The sequence below is a fragment of the Falco peregrinus genome, chromosome 4 (assembly GCF_023634155.1).
Source record: "Falco peregrinus isolate bFalPer1 chromosome 4, bFalPer1.pri, whole genome shotgun sequence".
Taxonomy (NCBI): Eukaryota; Metazoa; Chordata; class Aves; order Falconiformes; family Falconidae; genus Falco; species Falco peregrinus.
The window spans coordinates 5,360,003-5,384,381 of record NC_073724.1 but is presented as its reverse complement, the minus strand read 5'-3'; the positions used below and the strand labels follow the sequence as shown (position 1 = coordinate 5,384,381).

At 42.7% G+C, this 24,379-nt stretch overlaps 1 protein-coding gene across 2 annotated transcripts in view; it reads right to left on the bottom strand.

Moving 5' to 3' along the window:
* Positions 1–23,990, bottom strand: part of EPHA3 (EPH receptor A3) — a 231,260-nt gene extending 207,270 nt beyond the window's left edge. For both annotated transcript variants that reach the window (XM_055802903.1, XM_055802904.1), the window contains exons 1-2: positions 23,748–23,990; positions 5,426–5,490 (exon numbers count right to left, since the gene is read on the bottom strand). In XM_055802903.1, the coding sequence (XP_055658878.1) occupies positions 5,426–5,490; positions 23,748–23,844 (162 nt within the window). In that variant the 5' untranslated portion in view covers positions 23,845–23,990. The remainder of the gene's footprint in view (positions 1–5,425; positions 5,491–23,747) is intronic.
* Positions 23,991–24,379: the final 389 nt, after the last annotated feature.

The following is a 24,379-nucleotide window of genomic DNA, read 5'->3' as shown; positions in this document are numbered from 1 at the left end:
CGCCAAAACAGTCTGCTTGCATTTCAGACCCGATACACAAGTCGTCAAAGGCAGGGTGACAGTAGGAAATATATGAACTTGTAAAGAGACCAGAGCTTAGGCAAAACATAGATAAATCTTGGTTGTAACAGGGTGCATTGTTTTAAGAAGTCCTAAGGAAATTCCACTGGTAATGAATAGGAAAAAGAAAGTGCATAATAGCATAACATGCCTGTTCTCATTTTGAAAAAAAAAGTACTTTTTTGTTTTACGAAGATAACTTTCAGTTTCAATCTTTTGTCTCATACTGATTGTTTGATATCATTTGTTTTACTTTGAAACTCATTTTTACAATCACCTGGTGATACTGGTAATACTCCCCACTTTAAATACAGTATCACTTAGAAGTTGACAAGATGAGTCTGGGGACTCAGACAAAAAAATGATGCAAACTAAGATGTCAATCAGTATCAAAAGAAAACTAGAATTAGGCTGTTTCACAAATTTTTCTATCTGTTGGCCAGTTTCAAGGGGGAGGGTTTTGACAGCTCAGCTGCCCTAAGATTCTGCACTGGTGTGAAAATAAGAGACGTGTAGAGAAGAGAAACTGTGTGTGCCCAGCTGAGGGGAAGACTGAAGCGTGACACCCAGAACCCACTGGCACTGAGGACCTACTGCAAAAAAAACTTCAGTCACAGGATACAATTAACCGCAAGACACAAAGCTGCAGGAAAACAAACCTCATTATTTCCACCGCTTGTGGAAAAACTTGAAAATATCTTCCATATAAACAGATGAACTTCCCGTTCACAGCAGCCTGGATACCCGATTCTTGAAAGCAGTTTGAGTGCACCTTAATCACAGGCAAAATGTAACTGCACAAGTTCTCCTCTACCTTCATCTAGTCACAAGGGATATCCAAACACTTATTTTAGTCATACTCTTCTGCAGTCACTGTGTTCATGATATCCTGGGGGGGAGCCCAAAATGTTTTTACGGTGCCACACATGAGCCGACTATTGAAACCAGAACAAACGCAGCCAGGGAGACTGCCACTGTCATGGGTGGGCAGTAATACAGTCTAACGTGACAAACTACTTTCAGGCCTTTGAAATATAAGAAAGGAGGCATTTTCCTCATTTTCAGTTGGATCTTTGGATTCTAACCCAATTTTGGTTGATGGAAAAAGCTGTCATTAATTGCAGTCACGCATGCTTTAGCCTTCCTAGCACAGCACTATTACAGAAGCAGGGAATGTTGCCCTTCTCTAATACTCACAAAACCAGTTTCCATTACTGAGACGATCAGCTTGCTTTGTTCAAATGATCACGGGAGCGATCACTAAGAAAAAAAGCAAAGTTATTTACACCAGGTTTTCAAAGCATTTCAAGTGTACAGGTGGCAGCTCAAATATGTGCCCAAAAGTTTAAGTTACTGAGCCTAGCCAGCTCTCAAAGAAGTCAGATGTTTCTGAAGAAATTCAGGGACCTAGAAAGCTCTCACAATCAAAGATAATGTCTTTATTTCCCAAATGGCATTTTAAAGTTCTGCCCACAGTTTACTAACTTTGATCACGTACAGAACATGCTGTGGTTGGGATTTTTGTTGGGTATTTTGGCTTGGTTGGGTTTTTTTTTTTTTTACAATTATCTATTACATGACAGTAATAAATGCCAGAGCACTCTTTTCTCTAGTTACAAGCAAAACAAGATAAGCATGATTTCTCTTAATTTTCTACAAACTACCTAAAAGAAATAGCGCCCAAAAGTTTCAAGTCCACAAATATAAGTAGTAAGCATGTAAAGATCAAGTCACAAGTTGGGTGACTGCAAAACAACGTACTGCGATTATGACACAATTTATTTATTTCTTTCCCTCAAAATTCCCAAAGATTGCGAAGCAGGAGTCAAATTAGATACATCTCTTACTAAAAAAATTACGCTGAAACCAATACAACTACTCGCATGAATATGCAGAGCGGGATTTAGGCTGTACTCTTTTTGTCCTGTATGAATTATCCATCGCATTTCTATTGTATATTATTAAAGTGACTTGCTTTTTTATCCTCCCAACCCCCACATCTGTGCTGCTGTAATTTATGTGAATTGCAGTTAATGATCACTTGCGTTATGCTTAATCAGCATATCAATAATATACTCTGCACAGACTAAGTAGCTCTTCTTTCTTTCTCCTTTAATGAAACCTATAGAAATGGAACTGGTATTTGACTGATTGGCATTACAAAAAGGTTGCCTAGGCAGGTGCTGGGGATGGTAGTACAGGATACAGGCCTTGTGGCTGCTGCCAATCATGCTCCAGCATCAGCAAAGCCCGCTATTATATTTTTTAATTCTGTTGCCTTGCTATCTAGAGGGGCCGATGTTTTGTACTTAGGGGATTTTAATGAGCTTGACCAGATTCAGTGTTACTGGCGCCGAGGCTGTGGCTGTGTGGGATCATTCAAGGAGAGATCACATTCTTACAGGGTGATATTATTAACCATGGTCTAATACACTGCCATTAGAGTGTTCTTACGTGGGACACAGAAATCTTGGAACACAAATGAGCTATAAATCTTAACATGAATATTCAGGAATTTCTGGAAAGCTGTTATTATACGTGCCCAAGTCAAGGCAGACTTAACAGAAGAAAGAACCGCTGAATGCTGAAAGTGACAGCCAATCCATTTGGGTCATTTTGCCAGAAAATCAATCAATATCAGGTATCGATAAGACAAAATTATTAACCTCTTAAGAGGTTTATTAAACACATTGGCTAAATTATTTTTAAAAATTTGGTAAGTCACCGGCCTCAGCATACTGACATTTATGGCTTCAGATGAGAACACTGCTACATGCTGGAGAAGAACTGGCACACCACCAATACTCTCATTCGTGAATCACAGCCTCAAGTGTAGCTCTATTAGCTTTACCTTGTAAATCACCACTATGCTATTAGCAATCTTTCAATATGATGTGACATCTTTATTATAATGTTTTTCCACTAAAGTTTAAGTTCATATTTTAGTTAGCTCAGAGACAGATGCAGCCATATTTACCAGGTTTAATTAATTGACTATAAATAAAGGGCTGTAAAAAGAAGGCATCACTTTCACATGATGTTCAAGTTGTCATCATTTTACAGCAAAATGCCAATTCAGATAGAATAAATGTTACTATTTCTATACTTTATATTCATGTTTCACTATGTAAGCTTAAAATTTCACAGTATTTTGAAGGCTACAGTTCAGAGTCTCAGTTCTCTTACAAAAACACTCACAGTACATGATCTACATTAATTTACACTACCATGCAATTTTTAATTAAGAATTTCATTAACTTGTAAGAACATCAGTACAATTCCATGATTTACTTTGGCTTCAGTATCTGTGGATACTACAGTAAATAGGAACAGCACGCACAGACACACACAAACAAGTTGTGCTGGATTTACCTGACAAAAACTTGCAGAAGCTAATAAAATTGCTTGGGGAGATTTGGGGGCCCTTTTTGGTGGGGTAATGTAGCACATCTGTTTTTCTTATAGCCCCCAAGATACCCTGCATCATTCCCTACCAACTGCTTTAGGAATCCAAGGCAAGAGACACACAGCTGCAGGGAGCAGAACAGCAGATCTGCACAGCTGCAAGGAGATGAACAGAGCAGAAGAGTAAAGCAGAGGAGGGCACAGCAGATGGGAAGGAAAAAAAAAAAAAAAAGCTTTGCAAAAAAAAAAAAAGAAAAGAAAAAATGCAAGTGAAGACAAAAAACCTGGTGAGCTAGAAATTGCTGGAGAGTTCCCTCTTGGACATCCTGTTTATAGAGGTCTCTTATTGGGAAAAGTCAGCGGGAACCACACTAGAAAGAAACATGAACCCTCTTCCCACTTCTTCCCCATGAGAATGGAACGATTTGCTCAGAAACACAGAAAAAGATCCATGTGTAAACTAAAAAAAAAAAAAGAAAAACAATCAAAAAAACCCCACCAAAACCAAGCCTTAATCCTTAAATACTGCTGAACACCTGCATAACACTTAATATCAAGAAAGCACTACTTAATATTAACAACTGAATCCTGTAAGGCAGAGATGCAAAAGTATTGTTACCACTGATCTCTGTAAAAGCGATAAAGGTGAAGTTCCACCTTGCCCAAAGGCACAGAAGAGTCAAGAATCGGACGTTCATGATCCTACAAACTACCAGGCAGACACCTGCCAACGCTGAGAATTCAGGACACCATTGGTATGGGAAAAGGACAGTTGCTGGACTCTTAGCTAGCAACTCCTCACCCTCATCAAAACTACAGTTTTGATTCCCCAAGGAGTTCGCAGCGGCAGTGCTCTCTGGCAGAGGTTTACTCATTGGGTTGAAGACACAGGCAGAGACACGCATGAAAACTTCTAGAAATTGTAATCCTAACAGTAGAAAACCAAAATAAGTCTGCCACAGAGGAAGGAAGGAAAAGCACCTTAAGGGCAGGCACAAGTGAGAGGACAGCAAGAGAAGGAGCCACAGGTCTCCAAGTGCCTTCTGGCAGCAGACCCGATGGCACAGCGGCTCTGAGGGCCAGGGAAGCGCCAGGGCTTCAGCCTGCCCAGTGTTCTGGGTGGGTTTGTTTGCGGGGACAGGATGCAGGAGTGCAAGTTTCTCCTTGCACATCTGTGCTGTGCAGTGTCAAAAGAGAGTAATGGCTTGTTCTGGCACACACACACACATTCCACAGAGACAAGAAGTCGGGGAGCGACCAGATATCAGCACCACACACAGCCGTGCACTGATGTTAAGTCATCAACCATTTTCAAGAGACTGGTGGCAAATGCCATCTCAAAACTGATGGAGTCAGCAACTTTAAAAGCACAGGTGCTCTTAACTGCATTTCTACTTCTCCAAATAGAATGTTTAGTTTCATTAGATCTGGATGCAAGGTAAACAAAAAACAAAAAAAACCCACAACCCTCAAGAACATTATTTAACCATTTCTTTAGCAATATTTTAACTCCTAAGTAACAGTAGTTGAACAATTCAGCACAAAATTTGTAAGTACTGCTTACGTCTACACATTTTTCACCTTCCACTACTTCCATCTGAATAAATTAGCAAGTAATACCACAAAACAGTCCCATGATATCTTTTAAAAATACACATTGCAACAAAAGAAGGAAAGTCACTAAACAGGACTATTTTTGTTTATTTGTTTCATGCACCTTTTGCTTTCATTTTCTCCAATAAAACTGAACTCTTCCTAGGGATTATATGCAGTGCCACGTACGTTCTAAGGAGAAGGCACCAGAGCTATATAAGCTATATATTGCAAGTGTAGAGCAGACTATTTTTGAAGCTCCAAAGAACCGGCGCTATTGCACGGTGTCCTCTGAAGAGGAAAAAATGGTTAAATAGCACATTGGTCTGTAGCAGCACTTTTCCATTTCACAGTCTAGTGAACTCACCCCATGTGATGGGTAGGAGATCCAGCCCAGCTCCCCTTGAATTGTTTTTGAATCCAGCAGATTAACTACAAAAGAAGACAAAATGAAGAGGAATGAGTTTCATTTGCCTCTGTCCAGTTAACCTCAGTTACCCGTACCGAAAAATGTGTTTATTTGGGGACCTTGCGAGCAGTTGATTTGTTCAGGTGGCCTGGCAGCTAGCTACAAAGAAGAAAGAGACAGACAAATGAAAAGGATCATCTTGTTTATCTTAAAACACGGTATGAACAGCGGATGGGGGAACTTTTCAAAACAAGAAAAGTGACAAAAAACAAACAGTGGACGGCTGGCCAAATTAATTACAGCAGGGGGTGGGAACAGAGCGCTTCCATCAGCTGCACAAACTACAGCGTTTTCCCCTTGGATGCCTGAAATTTGGGTCAATGCATCTAACTACATAGGTGAGATCTGAATTATTTTAATCATTATTTGATTAAAGGCCTGTATTTGGCATATATAATTTTCTCAGAATACAGGAATAAATAATGAATGCTGATTAAAGTCTTTCCTGCAGTGCTTGCTTCCTTCTGATCAGATTTGTTCTCAAATTGTCTTGCAGTAGTGTTTCCTAAATGTCATGTGTAACACATTAGATACAAAAGTAATTATTTACAATGTTACAAGTTCAGACAAAGCTAGTTTTAAAGAGAGCCATCAAATCATTGCTAATCTTGCTATTATTTTTTCTTTTGAAAGGCATACAACAATTTTCAGAGTAACAAGGACGATTTTATTTGTAAACAGTGCGACACAGACATTTTCCAGTCAAACAAACCACAGTGGGTTTTATACCCATTTTAAAACATGACAGGTATTTAAAAATCAATAAACAAATACAAATGAAAGGATATACCTCTTTGGTATTTATTCATTTGCTTTTTACAAGCACCAAAATAAATTCTGTCCCTTGCCCTGGCCGTACAGTTTCCAAGTGCTTCATCACAAAGTTCCCTACATAAACATTTCTTTCTTAACATGAAGTAGAACAGGTGAATTGATACAAAGTATCATACAAAAAAAATAAACAGGCTCTCTATAGATACAAACTACCACAACATCACCACCCTCTCCCAGCTGCACCAATCTCTGCACCATCAATATTTATTAGCTGCAGTTTGGGCTTCTGCCCCAACCACTTTTTTTTTTTTTCCCCCCTTCAATATGGAAATTACTGACAATAAGAAAAGAAATAAAATTCCCTTGCATATGATGAGATTTAACACCTCTGTTATAGGTGGCCACTGTAGCAATCTGAGCCACTGCAGCTCCTGGGGTTGTCACTGCTCCCAGGGCAAACGGTCTGGGTATCCGTGCTCCAAGAAAGTAAAAGAATGGGACTAAGAAGGGGAAAAACGAGGGAAATTAATTATCTAGGAATCTGCTAAGTTATTTGTATTATTTCCTCATTCTCCTGTTAATTGCCATTTAATTTTGGACATCACTTACAAAATAAGAGCTATGAAAGCATTATTTTTTCCTGTTATTGGGATGTACGGGAGGAGACGTGGTAGGGAAAACCAAGCACACAGTATCAGAAATCAGGCCATGTTATAAACAACCATCAATAGACACATTTGTGTGCAACTGCATTTGTGCCGTGTATGTGTACATACGCAGTGCGATACCACCACGAATGTGCTGCTCTGCCACCTACGTGAGGAAAAACGTTTCCCCCCGCAGTTATACACCCCTTTAAAAGAAAACAGAGGTGTTTTGAACTTTTCCCTACATCAATAAATAAAAATATCTTTACCAATCTTAGGGAAAGAACATAATGCAGTATTCTACATTTCTTAGCTCTGGGTTTATCAATAATTAAATTCTCAATCAGCTACACAAAGAAAAATCAGTCAGCCCTTTACTGAGTGCACAGGGCCCTAGGCAGGCTATTCTGAAGCAAGGTTTTCATCTATAAAAAGGAAACACTAACAAAAATACTAAAGGAAAAAGTGCACGTCTTGCTTTTGCGACTACACATTCCCACAGATGATGAATCTCCTGGGAGAAGACAGATATGTCTGTTGCAATACATGGTGGTGAAGGAAGTATGGCTTTTGAGGTAAGTTACTTGGCAGTAAGTTACTAAGGCAAATCACTCAGGAGTAAGCTTAAGTAAAAGATCTATTCTTTAAGAACGAGCTTCTTGAAAACACAATTGCAGCCACTCTGAAATTTATGAATTCACCCCAAATTCATCAGTCTCATCTGGAAAAAATAAACGGGCAACAGACACAGGACCTGGTGGTACTTTCCCTCCCTGGACCTGCCAAGCAGCCCAGCAGTTACAGCGTGCCCCCGAGGTGCAGGGCAGCCTTCAGCATCACCGTCCCCATCTCTCCGTGCCACCACCATGACAGTCAGCTCCCTACTGCACACTTACCAGGTTACCCACTACTTCTAGAAGAAGCACTCACAGGCATTGCAATAGAGCGGGGGGGGGGGGGGAGGCAATTAAATATTCAGCCCAAGCCACGCGTGCCCCAGGACACCCATGGGGCAACATGTGCTGCAATCAACTGGGATCAAATCTACCACAGCAAGAATATTTTTTTCAACCTCTCTCCTTCATTCCACCCACCTTATCTTCCTCACCTCCTGCAAACTGGCACCACTAGGCAAATGGCTTTTCCATGCTCATATACATTTCACTACGTTTTAGAAATCCAAAGGGGAAGTTTCAACACTGACTACAGTAGGCTTACACTTCAGATGCAAATCAGAGAATGCAAGCAGGTACCTAAAAAGAGTGGTATGAATGCTCCCATTAGTGACCAAATAAATAAATCAATCAAAGCAAAGCTATGTTCCAGGCTTGTCACTTTATTAAGAAAGTAGTTTTGTGCTACACTTTTTTATATGCTTTCATACTGCCCAGTTTTCGACTTCCTCCGTTTTCATTTGTGCAAGAATGAACAAAGCATGTCATGTCAAGTAAGTATTCAATATCTAGCAAAGCAAGTTCCAAAAACCTTCAGTTCCTTCACCTGTCTAGCCACATGGTCCTCAGTGATAATAAAGCCCGCCCCCTCCCCCCCCCCCCTTTTTTTTTTGGGGGGGGGGGGGGGGGGGCGGGGGGGAGAGGGGAATACCAAGAAATAAAAGACCAGGGGAGGGGGAAAAAAAAAAAAAAACCACACAGAAAGAAAATATAATACTGACCCTCTAGATAACTGTCACTTTGCCTGGATGCCTTCACCCTTTGTTTAGTAAGAATTATATTACAGGCAAGCAGAAACACAGAGCAGACTGCCCGAGTGCTGCAACTGTTTAGAACCCAACTGAAGCTCATACATACAGTACTTTCTCTCTACTAAAAAACTGGAGGAGAAAAAACCTAACACTTTTCACCAAAAGTGTACTTGTTTTTTAATAGTATCTAAAATGCAAAGCGTGTTTCCTTTCAGGTAGTCACCTGAAAAAAGCACCTCCCTCTCCCTAAAAAAAAGCTTCTATGACACTCGTTTTCCCTGTGACTTCCAGAGAGCACTGCACACCTCCACAGAGAGCAAACAACTCATACAGAACTTACAGGCTGCCATGATAATGGTCCCAGACAAAATCAACAGGGAAGGCTGGGGTTATGTTTTGTCATTGTACGTCCTAACATTACACATTAATCTGGAAACTGAAGGAGAAAATGGCATTTCCCTACACAAAAGACTGAAGAAATACGTAAAAAACAGATTAGATAGTTGTCTGAATTTTTTTGCATGGATTTGCAGCAGTAGAGAGTAAAAAATAAAACTTTACACAAGCCCATGATTCATACAGCGACTCATTCCAACTGTTTTCAACCCTGATATATCTTCTAGCATGGCAAAAGGCAACACTTGGTCACAAAACTGGCCTGACCAATTCATGAAGTGTATCACAAAGATATATTCAGTCAGATCAGCAGCAGGCATATCTCTGTGTGACCCTCGTGTTTTTCCACATACAATTAAAGTGAGATGAAAGCCAACACTTAAATGTACTACGAATACCTATAGCCAGGTATTTACCAGATGAAAGAGGGAACTGAAGAGCAGAGAGCTCTAACCTCTCTCGTGCCACTGTCCCGTGCAAGGTGCATGCCTCCAGCTGCACGAGCATGAAGGGAATTATACAACTTAAGAAAAAGCAAAAACAAAAAAAAGAGGTCAAGCTATTTTGTGCGGCAATATATTTTCTTTCGTTGCAAGCATAACTAGCAGGTACCAGAGCACCTGGCCCAGCGAAGAGCATTGGTTGTGCAAGGCATCGTAACCACAGGTCAGATACGGTCCTGACTTGGGAGGCTGAGTACCCACAGCTCCCACCTTCTTAAATGAGGTACTGAGGAACACAAGAAGTGGAAAGGTTGGCATATTATATCCCAAAAATAAACCTCATAACTCCTCTTCCTCCCTATTATCACTTTCCAGAAGAGAGTGAGGAGGTAGTTTTACAAGTCAAGCCACATGAAAGAGAATCAGCATTTCCAGGCTCCTTCTGAAGCTTATCTGTTTCTCACACAACTCATTTGCTCTCCTTGTATCTCCTCCTCCTGCAAAACTGTGTGAGCATCATTCAGCTAGCTCTTACAGACATCTTTGAGGTTGACCAGCCGGTTACTAAGGGTAACTCTTAAACTAGCTGAACAGTTTTGTTGCTATTGATGATTCTTTCCTACACAATGCCTTGAAAAGGATCAGTGGTTATGCTAAGGAGACACAGAGGAGTTCTCATAAAACAACTTGAAAGAAAGAAAGAAAGTGCTGTCTAATAACCTCAGTGTCCTGCACTGGTTCCCATCATGTAACTAACTTGCTTTAAAACTAGCGGTAAGTACGAGGGAGAAGCTACTGCTATTAAAAATACTGCAGTGCTGAACAAATGGAGCAACCATCACTTCTGGCTCTGAATGTCAGCAGCTTGGCCCTTGCGTACAACAGCCTCGCTCCCCACGCTGTACACCGTAGCTAGCTCTGCCAAGTGGCAGCATACCAGCAAAATGCCGATTAAGAACACGTTCTCTTTTTAGGTCTCTCCTACCTAACTCCTCCGGCCCTCCCTCCCCACCACTGCGAGGGAAAGCCTTATTACTTCCCTCAACGTGCATTTCTGCCAGGGGGTAAAGGTGAATCTCCTTCCAGCAACCGGAGCAGGGATGTGGACATGAAATGCAAAGCTTGCTTGCTCTCCTTTTGCTGGCATCAGGCAGAAGGTGCACGAAGGCTTGGGTGGAATTTGTCGCACGGGCCCCTCACGCTACCAGAAATCCCTTCCAGCTTGAGCATGATGGTGGAGGGAGGACCCGCTGCGAGGCTCACCGGCAGCAGGTTCATCAGGGCTCACGTCAGTGATAGAAAGATAACTGTAAAACTAACACGATACCTGAATATAGGTAGAAAGCAGCGGCATTTCCAGAAACATGTTGAATAATGACTGCTACCACAGACCGAACGCAGTATAAATACACCTCTGCCCTCCAGTAAAAAAAACAAACAAGTAAATTCTGTGCCAGGTAGAACCACTCCGAGGATCCCCCTCACTGCCTAGGAAGCAGCGAGGAAAACCTGCTAGAAGGCAACTTGCAATATCTAAAGAAACACTTACAAATAACTTCACCCCTAGAAAGCATTTCCAGCTCATATTCTTTACAAAGAAAAGAGAGAGCAACAGCCAATGAGGTAAAACATATACAATATTTTTTCTTCATCTAATTTACATTTTCCAATTAAAGGTTTTTTTAAAAAAGCCAAGAACAAGAAACCACCACTGTTTTGTCTTTTCCTCTTTGGCATCAAACTGTCAGTTTAGAAATACACCAGCTGGTTATTAAAAAAGTGCCAACAAATGGGGAAAATTGTTTGCTATGCAACCAAAAATTAAAATTGTATAAAAAAAAAAAAAAATGGTGAATGCCCATAATTGAAATGTGTCATATAATCCTGAGCAGCAAAGAAAATCCTTTGCGGCAGGAAGACAGCCAGAACTTGGGTTTGGGGTGGGACAGAGCGGAGTCAGCACAAACCCCGGTGTGCAATTTTAGAATGGTGGCCTCTCCCCAGCAAAGGGGATTTGCACCTGGATTTTCATCTACCTACGAGTACAGATTCGAATTTTCTCAACTCTCCGATCCCTCAGCAGTGGTAAAAGTGAAGTAAGAGCAGCAGCAGATCACCTTTGTGCCTTTGGTTTATTCCAAGGCTAGGTGCAACGCCAACTAGGATCAGCTATCTTGTTGGTGTTGCTGGAATCGTGCTGAAATTTGTAAGGTAGACCACAAAATCTTCGGGAAGGACAACATATCAGTAACATCGGTAGGTAGGAAAGCACCCCGTGAAGCGGTGCTAACACGTGCAATACTCTCCTCACGAAGGGTGTCCCACAGTGAAGCCTGGTTTAAAGCAGCAGACTTGAGGCCTAATTTACTGTTTGTTTCTTGTGATTTTACGGTCCTGCGCTTCCCATCAAATATTGTAGTGAAGAAGTTTATTATTCTCAGAAGAAAACAACCTTAGCGTAAGAGATCTTCTGCGTCCCCATCTACTAGCTCCGCTTTTATGGTTTTGTCTCCCTCCAGCCTGGGACACCCCAGGAAGCAAAGCGACACTAAGCTACAACAAAGTTTGGCCCATTTACGACACAAACTCCTTTCCAAATGTGAGATTTCTCAGTGAGATTTCTGCTACAGCTCAAAGCCAGACCACAGTCCTTCGAGAGGCACAGCGCTGTGAGGTCTGCACTTTCAACCCTCCTTGCCTGTGTCTTTGTACTGTACGATACAAATGTGATTTTGTGCAGAACGTTCCAAATTTGGCAACTCTCATGTTCAATCTGTGGTTAAATTGCTGACTGAAGAGCTCCACCAGGGTTGGGGCAAGAGATGAACAAACAAGGAAAAACCAAAATGAATTCAAAGACAGTTGTCTGATACTAAACACAGGAATCTTCACAAAAGATGACTGGATAGCCCAAGCCTCCATCATTTTCATTTAAACGTACTGTAAATAACAGTTTCCAAAATTAGGAAATGGCATCACAAGTCTCAGCTGAAAAGACAAAAGACTAGCAATACATGTCAAGTTACCCTACACATCGTTGCTCCTATAGAACACAGAAGGTTCCCACATCAATCTGGATTATTTGGCAAATTCTGTTTTAACGGCAGTTACCCCAGCTTTTGAAGCGGAAGTGTTTAATTTTCCTCCCTGATTTTACTCTCCTCATCAAACACTCTCCAAAAGCATCTGCAGCCAGATTTAGATACCTCTGGTTCTCCTGCAGCTGGATACTGAAGCAGCCAAAGCAGGAACCTCACTGCAAGTTTCCCTCAAGAGGCTGCCACGAGCAAGGGAACACAGGACAGCGATAAGCAGTGCAGGACTGCCTATAAATATACTCAGGGATTGTAAACTGCAAAACCAGAGGCAGTCAGGGAGGCTCTGTGGTCACACAGCAGCCCTCTCCCTGCGTGCAGCATGAATTGTGACACTGCTAGGGATCGGCTGCGCTCCCGTGCCCCCGTGCAGCCACTGCCCTGCGTGCCTCAGCCCATCACCTGCGCTCGACGCCAAGCAGCAGCTCTCCAGCAGCCTTCCTCCTTTCGCTCGGTACGGAGCCTGCACGCGCAAAAGGGACGCCGCTATCCCAAGTCTCCTGGACGGACAGGGTGATCGGTTCCAAAAATAAAAGCCTCACGTGAGAGGTTCCCGAGAGCAAAACCACAGAACGATACTGTTCCTTAGCAGGCAAAACTGGAACTTATTTCAAAGGGGCACTGAAAGCAAGCAAACATTTTGCTGCTAGAAACCTTAGGAGCGCTCCCATAATGCCAAAAGCCGATCTCCCCCATCCCGTTGCGGGGGGACTGCAGGTGACAGCTAAGGCAAGGCGGCGCATGCGACGCTTTCCCCTTCCCCCCTCATCAATCTCCATCGAGCCGACGCGGGCGTGCAGGCGCGCTCCCACCGGCCCTGGCACCTTGCAGAAGCTGTTCTGGCTACTGGAAAGAGAAAACCAAGACAAGCCGCTCCTGCACCGACGATGACATAGGAACTCGCAGCTCTTTTCATAGGAGTGAGGTGACAAATCTCTGCGCTGCTTTTTCTCGGAGTACCTGTCTGAGTAATGCTGACAACTGCCCATCCATTCTCATGGATGAACACAGACAAAACAGATTTTCTTTCTTTTTTTTTTTTTATTTTATTAGTTTGAAACACGAGACTTCTCTTGATATCGTTAAAGTGGCGTAAAGCTCAATTTCCAAGTATGCAAAAACATACGACTGGTGGGCTGGAATGCAATGTTTATCAAAGGGGCCTAATAAGGTTTCACTTTTATTAGGCTATTTCCTGTAAGTTGATATGTGCCAGTTCTTTTCATTAAGACAAGGATATAAAAATTAAAAATGGATTAACCTAATGGGTTCCAAATTACTGTGTCACTTTCACTTCTTTGCATTTTTTTTTTTTTAACCCATTCCAACTGGTCCTTTTCCAGTGCCGCCGACAAGAGGCATAAACCCTGGGATATCTGAATTACTGTTCTGCTGAACATCACATTCAGATCCAGATCCTGCAAATCTTATCCTGCTTTACTACTATAGCATTAAATCTGACATCGGTAAAGCGCAGCTCTAAACACGTAAATACAAAACGGGGGCCACTGTGTGAAAAAGGAGTTGAAATTGCAAAACCCAAGTTCACCTTTCTCAGGAGAAAAAAAACCAAAACAAAACACAAAACACCACACATATACCAGACATTGAGGATGAGACCCAGCTCAAACCCAGCCACTCCATGCCTCTCACTAGCCCAGAATAGAAGTGGGTCTCCCACAGGACATGTCACCATATACCTACGTCTAACCAAAACTCAGCAGCAAACATGACTCAATTTTAATAAAGCACTTCTTCAAAAAGCCTTAAGCACACTGCACAAGGAAGTCTTTTCACTGCTGCATTCTTCCTCCCTTGGGGAAAAAAAATAACATTCAGTGCTCACTAGTTTTACAGAAGATCTGATAGATTTGGGGTCTACCACAGCATCACAAAGCCCCCCCCCGGGAAAGGCTTCGAGCAACTTAATGTGGGCAAAACCACGTTGCACCATAGCGTCCAAGTTCACTGAAAGTAAACTGAGAATTCGAAACCCAGTACAACACAGTTTCTAGAATTCTAGACACCAAAAAAAGTGTCCCAGAAGAGACACCTGGGCACATGCAGCACCCACGACTAAAAGTTCCTAAGTTCCTACAAACTGTACTGCAGTTCAAATATATTCAAAGTCCTGAAATCTCAAAAAAAAAAAAAAAAAAAAAAATCACAGCAAGTAATCAATACTCCTTTGAGGACAGAATTTTTTGAGGCAGGCATCAGAGCATAAGTCCAGCAAATGACCATTCATTTGTTAAAAAAGCTGTGATACCCCCCGAGTCAACCAGCTGGCAACACGCCACAACTCAGAATAAAAAAAAAATAATAATAATAATAATCTCGCTACAAATCACTTTTTAAGAAATTATTCACATGGGGCACAGAAAAACAAAAACCCTTAAAAGTTAATATAGTTGCATTGGCTTTGGTTGACTTTTGGGTAGTTTTGGTGTTTGGGTGTTGTTGGTTTTTTAAGTTTAAAGCACAGAAGTTAAGGCTTGTAAAAAAAAAATCTGAGAATCCTGAATTACTACATGTGGAAAGCCATCTACTCAGGTGTGCCCTGACAGAGGGTTTTTTGTCAAGCTTTTCTTCTCTACTGCCATGAATCAAGGGCTCCAGCTCACATGGGATACGAAACGCCTGGATCCTTACACAGCTACTCCACAGACAAAATAAACCCATAGAGCAAATGACTAAACATCTTGGTGCAAACTGGGGGAGTAAAATGCCAATAGCATAAGAAATCTCCTCAAATGTCAGGTTGAGAAAACCAAGATACTAAAACCAGTTTTATTTTCCAATACAGTGATGTCACCAACATGATATTTTCATTGTTTGCCAGGTTAACAGAATTTATGGAGGTAATTAATGCAAAACATGTGTGCTGAGCTATCCATATGAAAAATGGAATTGCCCCTGACTTCATTCACTGCCTTTGCAACCAGAACCCCACTAACATCTTTTTTCACTATTTCCATATGTGAGAAATACAAATATTTATAACAAAGGTAAATGCCTAAATGACTGTTCTACTCCCATCTACCCACAAGCCAGTTTTTCAGACCCCTGTCTTCTGCTTACTCCTCTGCTTCCATTGCCTTCCCGCAAACTGCTTGGGTTTCCATCACGTTCCACAAACTAAGTGTGCTCCTCACACCTCCAGAACTGCTTTTTCTTGGATAGCACAGACAACTTCTGCTTTGATGCCTTCAACACTCTCTGTCCAGCTTTAACGCAGCTTTCAGGACCAACACAGCCAACTAACCATACAAAGAGCCATGCCATTAAACATCGAAATCTTTTCCTGTGTCTTTTGGGGTTTTTTCTGGGCATCTACAGCATCAAAGCATCCCCCTTCTGGCAGACAGCACGTAGTAAGAAGGAACGGACATGCAGCTGTCCCAATCAGGAAAAGAAAACAATCTCTGCCTTCTACTCTTTATGGGCAAATGTTGGTTTTTTTGGGGGGAAAGGGACAGAATAAAAAGCCCAGGCATGAGAGAGAGACTGCGAGAGAACCGATGAGGTGTCCCTGCGGTTGGGTTCTCCCTCGATGGTTTGGGTGAGCACAGTACATTTTCCATAGCTGTAGCCACACCACTCAGGAAAACTGAACTCTCAACCATTGCTGTAGGACATTTGCTCTCTGGGGTAAATCAGATGTGGGAGAAAAGTTTGTGCTGAATAAGACTCTCAGCATCTCAGAACCTGTTCTGAAATAAATGCCTTAAGCGGGTGTTCTCCGTGGTTGGTCATGAATGCTAAGGCTGGTTAGACATAACTTTCTTTTCTTTCTTTATATTATTTTTTAAAAAAAAAGAGAAAGCACCATTACAGAAAGATTAAATAGAACAGTAAAAAAAAAAAAAGCCTCCACCCTGTCTTAACTGCAGCCTCCGTTGAAATTCACCACTGGTAAATCATAGTCATGAAGCTTACTAATGTAAACAAAGCTTAGACTTTCAGGGAGGCAAGGAATTTCTTAATTTGTGGTTTGCTGAGTGTTCAGTTCATTGTCAGCACTGAATTCTGGGTTCCTAACACTGTCATTAACCAGAAAAAATTTGGATTTTGGTCTGATTTTTCTAAAATTCTGGTCCAACTTTAACTTCACCACTGCCTACCTTTCCTCTTCCTTTAATGCTTCTCTCCTGCTCCAAGTGATCTCTCAAAAAGCCTTGCCTCTCCAAAAATCAAGCAGAGCAAAACCTCTCTTGCTGCCTTCTAGCTTCTCCACACCTAAATCCAGAAACCCAACATCACTCGTTGCGATTTGTTACGGCACAAAGTTTGTGGAAAGCCTACCATGGACGAAAATATATTTTGATGCTTTAATTAGTACTTATTTAAATGGTAACTAGCCACTCTAGATTTTCAACAAACCCCTCCTTTCTTAGGCACCAATTTAAAAGTTTTCATTTTTCATTAATCTCCTCTTGCATGAGGCTGCTATGCTTTAGCAAGTTTTTTTAATTATTAAAAAAAAAAAAAAAAAAAAGAAGGAAAATAAAAGAGAGAGACCAATGAAATGCAAACCTTTCCATCCAAATACAGGTATAAAAATGGTATAAAAAACCATCTGGAGATAAAAAAAAAAAAAAAAAAAAAAATCACCATTCCCACACCTTTTTACACTAAACTGCCCTGACTGAACCTTAACATTCATCCTATTGTTCACTTAATTGCTAGCAAGTTTCACCCACTGTTCGTTTGGTCTGCTATTCTTCTTTCATCAATATTTTTCCAGCAGATTAATGGGATTTTCCTCCATATTTTGCCTGAAACAGCAGGACACAGTAGTTTAATGAAAAAAAACAGGAGCGTGGCAGCAACGTTTCTGCTTACAGTGTGTCTGGTTTAATAACATCTCTGCAAATTTAAGCCTCTACATGCTGGTGCTCCATTCAGGCTACCAGCCACTCTCCTAGACTGGAACTTTTTTGTCACCATCCCAAGATTTCTTTCAGGCAGGATTATCTTTATTTCTGTATCTTTATTTCTTTCATCCCTTCACTGCAGAAATTTAAAGAAATCTTCAGTCCAAGAGACTGAATTTTAATCTTGCAGCCGTTTCACACTGCAAAATGAGTACTTACACTGCAAAAGAAGTATGCGTGCTAGGATTTATCACGCACCTAAGGAACAAAGAAGCGCAAAAGTACCGGTAGGGAACACAACCCTAACCAAGCAAATTATTACCACATTCTGTTTCCAAAATTACACCACTGGGAGTTCATATCTAATCTTCTGAATTAAACTATTTTCTTTTAAGTGGTGGCTCTTGTTTACAACAGTTTAAATATAAAAAAAAAGCAAAAGCTACTGCTCTAAAGTGTTTATGGAAATAAGAAGGGCTACACCACTGCAGTGAATTTTTAGCAAAACTGATTGCTTCACAGTAGCCACATGCATTAGTAAAAAAAAATTCTTCCATTTTGTTGTATGATTCCTTAATGCAAGTCTTTTCCTCCTCATAAATGTATTTTCAACAATTTCCAACAACGTTTCAACAAATCAGACAATCCATTTTCATAAGAAAGGAAAAGTTAAAAAATAAATTTTAAAATCCCTACATCTCACTTCAGGAAAAACAACTCTTTGGATGCTGGAATTACCTTTTTGAGCTGCGATGGGTCAGCGAGAGCCCTCTGCCCCACCTCTGAAGTTTTATCTAGTGGCTGTGGACAAGTCCAGTCAATTTTGCACCTTAGGGTACCAAAATGTCCTTTCTGTGTATCAATACCAGCCCCACTGAGCAGAGCTCTGAACCTTAACAAAAGTAAGGACATGATTATATCTCCAGTTATCTGTATATTTTTTTTAATTTTTTTTAGCAGAAAAATCAAACAGCAGCTACAAAGCAGCGGTACCTACATGAATTACAGGCAACTTACAGAACTAACTCAGGCTCTGTACAAAAATCTACAAACAGTACTGTTGGATTTGGTAACAGCTCTGTAGTGACCCTCACTGGTGATAAAATCCAGAGCTCTGAAAACAAGAAAATGAACACCTGCATCCGTATTTCTAAACTTTCATCAAGTGGGGATTACAAGAACAAGAGCCATTACATACGTTCCTAGAGGAAAACTTCCAGGTTCTCAAACAGAATCAAAAGTAAGTATACTAATAGCAACTTACCTAACTCCAGCAGATCATAAATAATAAATTTTTAAAAGAGACACAAACCACCACACACCCCCAACTAATTTCTATATCTTCCCGGATGGGAATGAAAAACTAACATTCAATCTGAATACACTCCTGATTTGCAAAGATTTCATGTAAACAACTGTCCAACTTGGCGTGCCTATTATCTGTTTAAGGCTTTCCCTTCTGGAAGTGCCTCTGAAGCCTAATTTCCTGAGGCTGCAAGTACAGGAGAGTTCTAACCCGTGTCTATGCCCTGACTGCTTCGTTGGGTAGCAAATATGTTGTATCCAAATTAACTCCAATAAGAATTAATTGCCGTGTCCAATTTGGACATCTTCGTATTTCAAACATCTGCTTCAAGTTTGCTATAGACAATGCAGGGATTTTTCTTTTTAATACACCGCACTGAAATCAGCAGTAATCGAGACAAAGTTCAGGGACAAACAAAAAAAAAAAAATTATTCCACGTGTTGCAGCCTCCTACCAAAAATGTTGACAGAAAATGAGGAATTTACCTGACTGACTTGTCCTGTTGCACAGGATTTTAAAAACACCATGGTGTGAATTTTAAAGCACGCTCATTATTTGTCTAATCGTACAGCTTAGGATTAAGCACAGAAGCTTTGAATAAGATACAGCTGTATGAAAAACTGCCCTCTAGACCCCCACGACTTTGAGCTTACTGAAATTAAAATTTAAAAGACATCCCATTAAGATTTCTAAACCTACTTTTAACTTCTTTTGCAGATAAACACTCCAGAGCAAGCTAGAGGCACCAGCAGGAATTGTGTCACAGCAAATGAAGACTTGCTCTGACCTAATGATACCTGACACACAGCGAGGCGAGATTTGTAAAAAGCATTTCCCCGTGCAATCCCTTTTGGTGCTACAGAAGAGTTCCCGGTATTGCCAGCCTTTTCCAAAAATTACTTAAAAAAAAAAAAAAAAAAAAAAAAAACCCTGCGAGAGCGGGGCAGGCGTTTTGCCCCACGTGCAAACACCGTGCTTCTCAAAGCCATGCCAAGAGCTGTCCTGCCCACCCAGACACACTAAGTCATCTTTCGCGACTTTAAGTGTCAACGGAGACCAGCCCAGATAAAATGGTGTTTAATTGCGCAGTTATGCCAAGTTCTGAGATGGCAATCGATGAATAAAAGATGAAACCACATCTCCAAATCCAACGCAGCCTGAAAAAGAGAGGCTGATTGCAACCTTCTTGCTGTAAACCAGAACAGGCACTATTTGAAACCAAGTCCTGTAAGCAGATTTACCTTATTGATCTTTTGGTAGCTGTGTTCACAAGAAATTAATTTTATGCTAGATTGAGAGGTTACAAGAAGTTTCCTGTCTGCACAGTCAAAATATTATTGAAGCAATTCAGGTTGTCAGTAAAAGCTTAAACAAATTTGCTGATAATCCTGTTAATGACCTAGGTCAAGTGTTAACTGTTGTGGGTTATAAAACAGAGAAATTAAGGTTGCTGGTACCCTCAGGCAGGCAATATAGTTACAGAAGAGATTGAGGAAAAATTATTAAATTACAGATTGATATAGCTCATTCGATTTCTTGATACCATAGGAATTACTCAGAAAGAAATTGCATCCTTTAAAAACCCACGATCCTCCCTAGGTGGAAAATATCAAACAGAATGGAAGAGCAGAACATGTGGTTTCTGTGCACCTATGGTGTTCGGCTTGTGGCTTCAAACTGGGAAAGTTAGATGTTAAATCTTCCTGACGTTTTCCTGCCTTGCAGAAAACAGCACACACCTTACCACCGCACACAGATAGATCTGAACTTTAAGAGAACCCTCCCGAGCTCCTGTGATTACGTAGGTAAAATGCACGCAGCCTTGCGCTGAGCACGGCTGAGAGTTTAAAAATAAACTCGGTGGAAAATTTTACATTTCATCAAGAAAAAACTCTAACACTTCTCGGGGGTGAAACAAGTAAATAAAAACTCCAGCACTTCAAGAAAAAAAAAAAAAAAAAAAAAAAACACAAAGAAAAAAACCACCTGTATTTGACATGACAAAGTAAGCCAACAACGTGCCTTCATCCCTTTCATCCTTCCCTCCCTTCGTCCCATCCACTTCCACTGCAGTATTAGCACTCACTCAGACAGTCATCAGTTTTAATATTAACTTTAAACATTAACTAAAGTTGTATTGAAAAATGTGATACAATTCTTTCAAGTCAAATAAATTATAAGCAATGTTACCAAACATACCCTTGTAGCGTGCCTACTGCAACATTCACGTCCCCTAAAAGTTAGACAATGCTATATAAACACACCAAAAATCAGTTCCATCCTTTATTAAAACAATTCACAAGGAGAATTTCAATGGAAACTTTTATATAAAGTGTAAGGAAAAAATGTATACATTTTTATCTATAAGCCCATATTAACAACCTCTGTCCAAAGTGTTTTTCATTCTTGGTGGTGGAAAAAGAAAACTTTTCTAAATACCCACAGCAACGCAGACACATCTAGTTTCAGGAGGAAATGTATGGTAACAACAGTAGGGAAGTTAAGTGAAGTGGTGAGAAAAAGATTATTTAAAAAGAGGAAAACAATCTTCTGACATGGTCTAAAGCTGCATGCTAACCCTTGATGGTCATACAAATCAGTGTGTCTGCAAATTGTAATAATTCAGATTTCTAAACTCACATCATCAGCCTAAACATGCTGTAAATAAATAAAAGAATTACTGAGCTTTCCTAAGGAAGGGGCTCTGCGTGTGTAAGCGCTTCAAAGTTGATCTCATTTTTAAAAGAAACTGTCAGTGTTCCTGTTTTTGAAAGGAATCGCAAAATACGTACTTGAAAAAAGGAAGCATGCAAAAGTGAGTGCCTGTCCGGTAACTGCATTTATGCTGTTGTTTTCACTATCCATTTTAAGAATATTGCCCATATCGTACAAGTGCTTGAAGCTGAAGGGAGGGAGACTGGAAGCAGAGTCTGCTGAAAGCTGACTCGGGCGAGGATGCTTAATGCACGTTCGGTATGATACCAATTTTTTTCTTCCTTTCTCAATTCTCAGTGACAGTGATTTTAAACAAAGAAACAAAAAGTGGGTGGGTTGTTGGTTTGGGGTTGGTTTTTTGTTGGTTTTTTGTTTGTTTGTTTTTGCATAATTAGCCTCAGTTTACAGGCTGTGTCTGTCTATCACTGCCGTGGAGGCAGAGCTGCTCTGCTGACTGACAGAACTACATACGTTCCCAAAAAGCTTTTAAGAATAAGACAAGAGTAACCCCTACTAATGCTCTTGTTCTCATTTCTGAAAATCATTTGTGAAAGATGACAACACTTACAAACCAGCACGTATACAGAGGTTTAAAAGTGACCAACTATTAAAACCACATTTTTTTAAGCAACCTATAAAGGGCCATACATGCAAAACAAATTTACATAAAACATACAAAATATGATATATTGCTCTTCTGGTGTGATGGTACCATAGCTTCCTTCCTAGCAATAAAACCAACTGATTTAAGGTTATCCAGGATGTGCAAAGTTTGAATCTTTCCTTAGTTGGTTCAGGTCCTATTTCTTTATCCTTCCTGAAGTCATTGAAAGTCATTACCTCGCTGCCTTATCCCGCAAGCACCCGGAATATCAGGAAGTACATCAGCGCTATCCATGCAGGAGAAATGATTGCTCTAACAGCTTTGATACCTGCTCCTCTGCACAAACGCTACAGCTCAAGCAGGTGCAGGTTTTACATGGGTGGTTGATGCTGTAAGTTCTTCCCACACTTTGGCCTCTGGGTTCTATCCCTAAAGACGATTGCACTGGACATCCCAGCCGTGCCGGCTGCCTCCACCACCGGGCAACCGAGTGAAAGCTGCATAATTTATTTCTTTTACCATAGGGAAAGAGGGAAAGGGCGATTTAATCTTTTTTTTTTTTTCCAAGTATTTTAATTACTTTTCAAACAGCATCTAGCGGTCATTATTTTTCCCTGAAATCTAACACGTGTTATCATCAAATGTCATCATAAAAATTACCACACCAAAGGAGAACAAACCACTCGTGCTTTGTTACTGGGCATTTACACACGTTCACATCCACACGCGGCATTTCAACACACTGCAAAACCCGCTACGGACTCAAAAAGAGGTTTTATAGGGGAGCAAGCTTCTTTTTGGTGTTAATTAAAAGTTTTGAAGCACAGGACGGCTGCTGAAACCACCACCCCCCTTGCACATCCAAAAGAGCTCACAGCCCGGTTAGCACCGGGGCGAGGGAGACGGGGGCCACCGTTAGCTTTCAGAGCTGATTTTTATTACTTAACGAGGGATGCTGATTGCCTACGGCCGCCAGCCATCACCCCGCCATCCCAGCCTGCGGGCGGCGGCGGCCGGCCCTGCCCTGCCCGGGGAGGCTGGGCACCTGCCGGGGCTGGGCAACCCCCCCCGGTCCCGCTGAGAACCCCCCAGCCCCGCAGAGAACCCCGCAGAGACACACCCCCCCCAGCCCCGCAGAGAGCCCCGCAAAGAGCCCCCTCCGGCCCCGCAAATCCCCCTTGCTCCCCACCTCGCCCCCGGTCCACCGCGGCTCTCCGCGCATCGCCCCCCGCGCAGCCCGGGGGTGGCACTGCCCGTCCTTCCCCCCTCGCCAACTTTCCAGGGGGGTTCCCTAGGGTGGGGGTGGGGGTGCTGTTGCTGCGGGGGGGGTGGGGTGACCTGACCCTCCTTCCCCCGTCGCACCGCACCGGGCGGCGGCCGCGCGGCCAGGGCGCCAGGCGGGGGCAGCGGCGCGGTCCCGGGGAGGGGTGCAGCTGCCGCCCGGGACCACCTTAACGGGGGGGAAGGGATACAAGGGGGGGAAAAAAGGGGGGGAAAGAAATAGGAAAAGGGGAGGGAGGACGAAAAGGGAAAAAGAAATAGGAAAATGGGAAAAAAGGGCAAGACGAAACATGAAAAAAGGAGAGGAAAAAAAGCAGGGGGAGAGCGCGGCGCGGCCGCCCACCCACCCGCTCGCCCCCGGCCGGGCCGCCGCTCACCTTCGTTGCCGGGGCGGGCGCTCAGACGCCCGGCGGCGCCGAGGGCAGCGCAGAGCAGCAGCAGCAGCAGCGGCGGCGGCAGCAGCAGGCGGTCCATGTCGGCGGGGCAGCGCGCAGGCAGAGCCGCATGTCTCCGCGCCGCATGCCACCGCTCCGCGCCCGCTCCGCGCCGCCGGGGCCGGCACCGGCACCGGGACCATGCCCCGCGCCGCCCGCGCCCGCCTTCGCGCTGCGCCCGGGAGGGGCCGCCCCCGCCCGGCCCCGCCGCCGCCGCCGCGCCGCCCCGGGCCCTAGCGCCGCCCCGCCCACCTGCCTGCCCGCGGGGGGCGCGGCGCGGGGGGGCGCTCCCCAGCGGGAGCGGCGTGCTCGGGGGTCGTGCGCTGGCACACGCACACACACAGACACACACACGCGCACACACACACACACGCACGCACGCACACGCGCCCCGCAGCGCGGGGGGGGCGCTGCCAAAGCGCTGGGCGGCGGGAGGCGATGGGCAAAGCGCGGAGGCTCTGCCAAGGGGGGTGCCAGCGGGCACGTCGCTCGGAAGGCTCGCTCGGGGCTCTGAGCCGGCCACAAGCCCACGGTCTGCGTTACCGGCCTTTCCTAGGTGGGTACAAGTGCGAAGT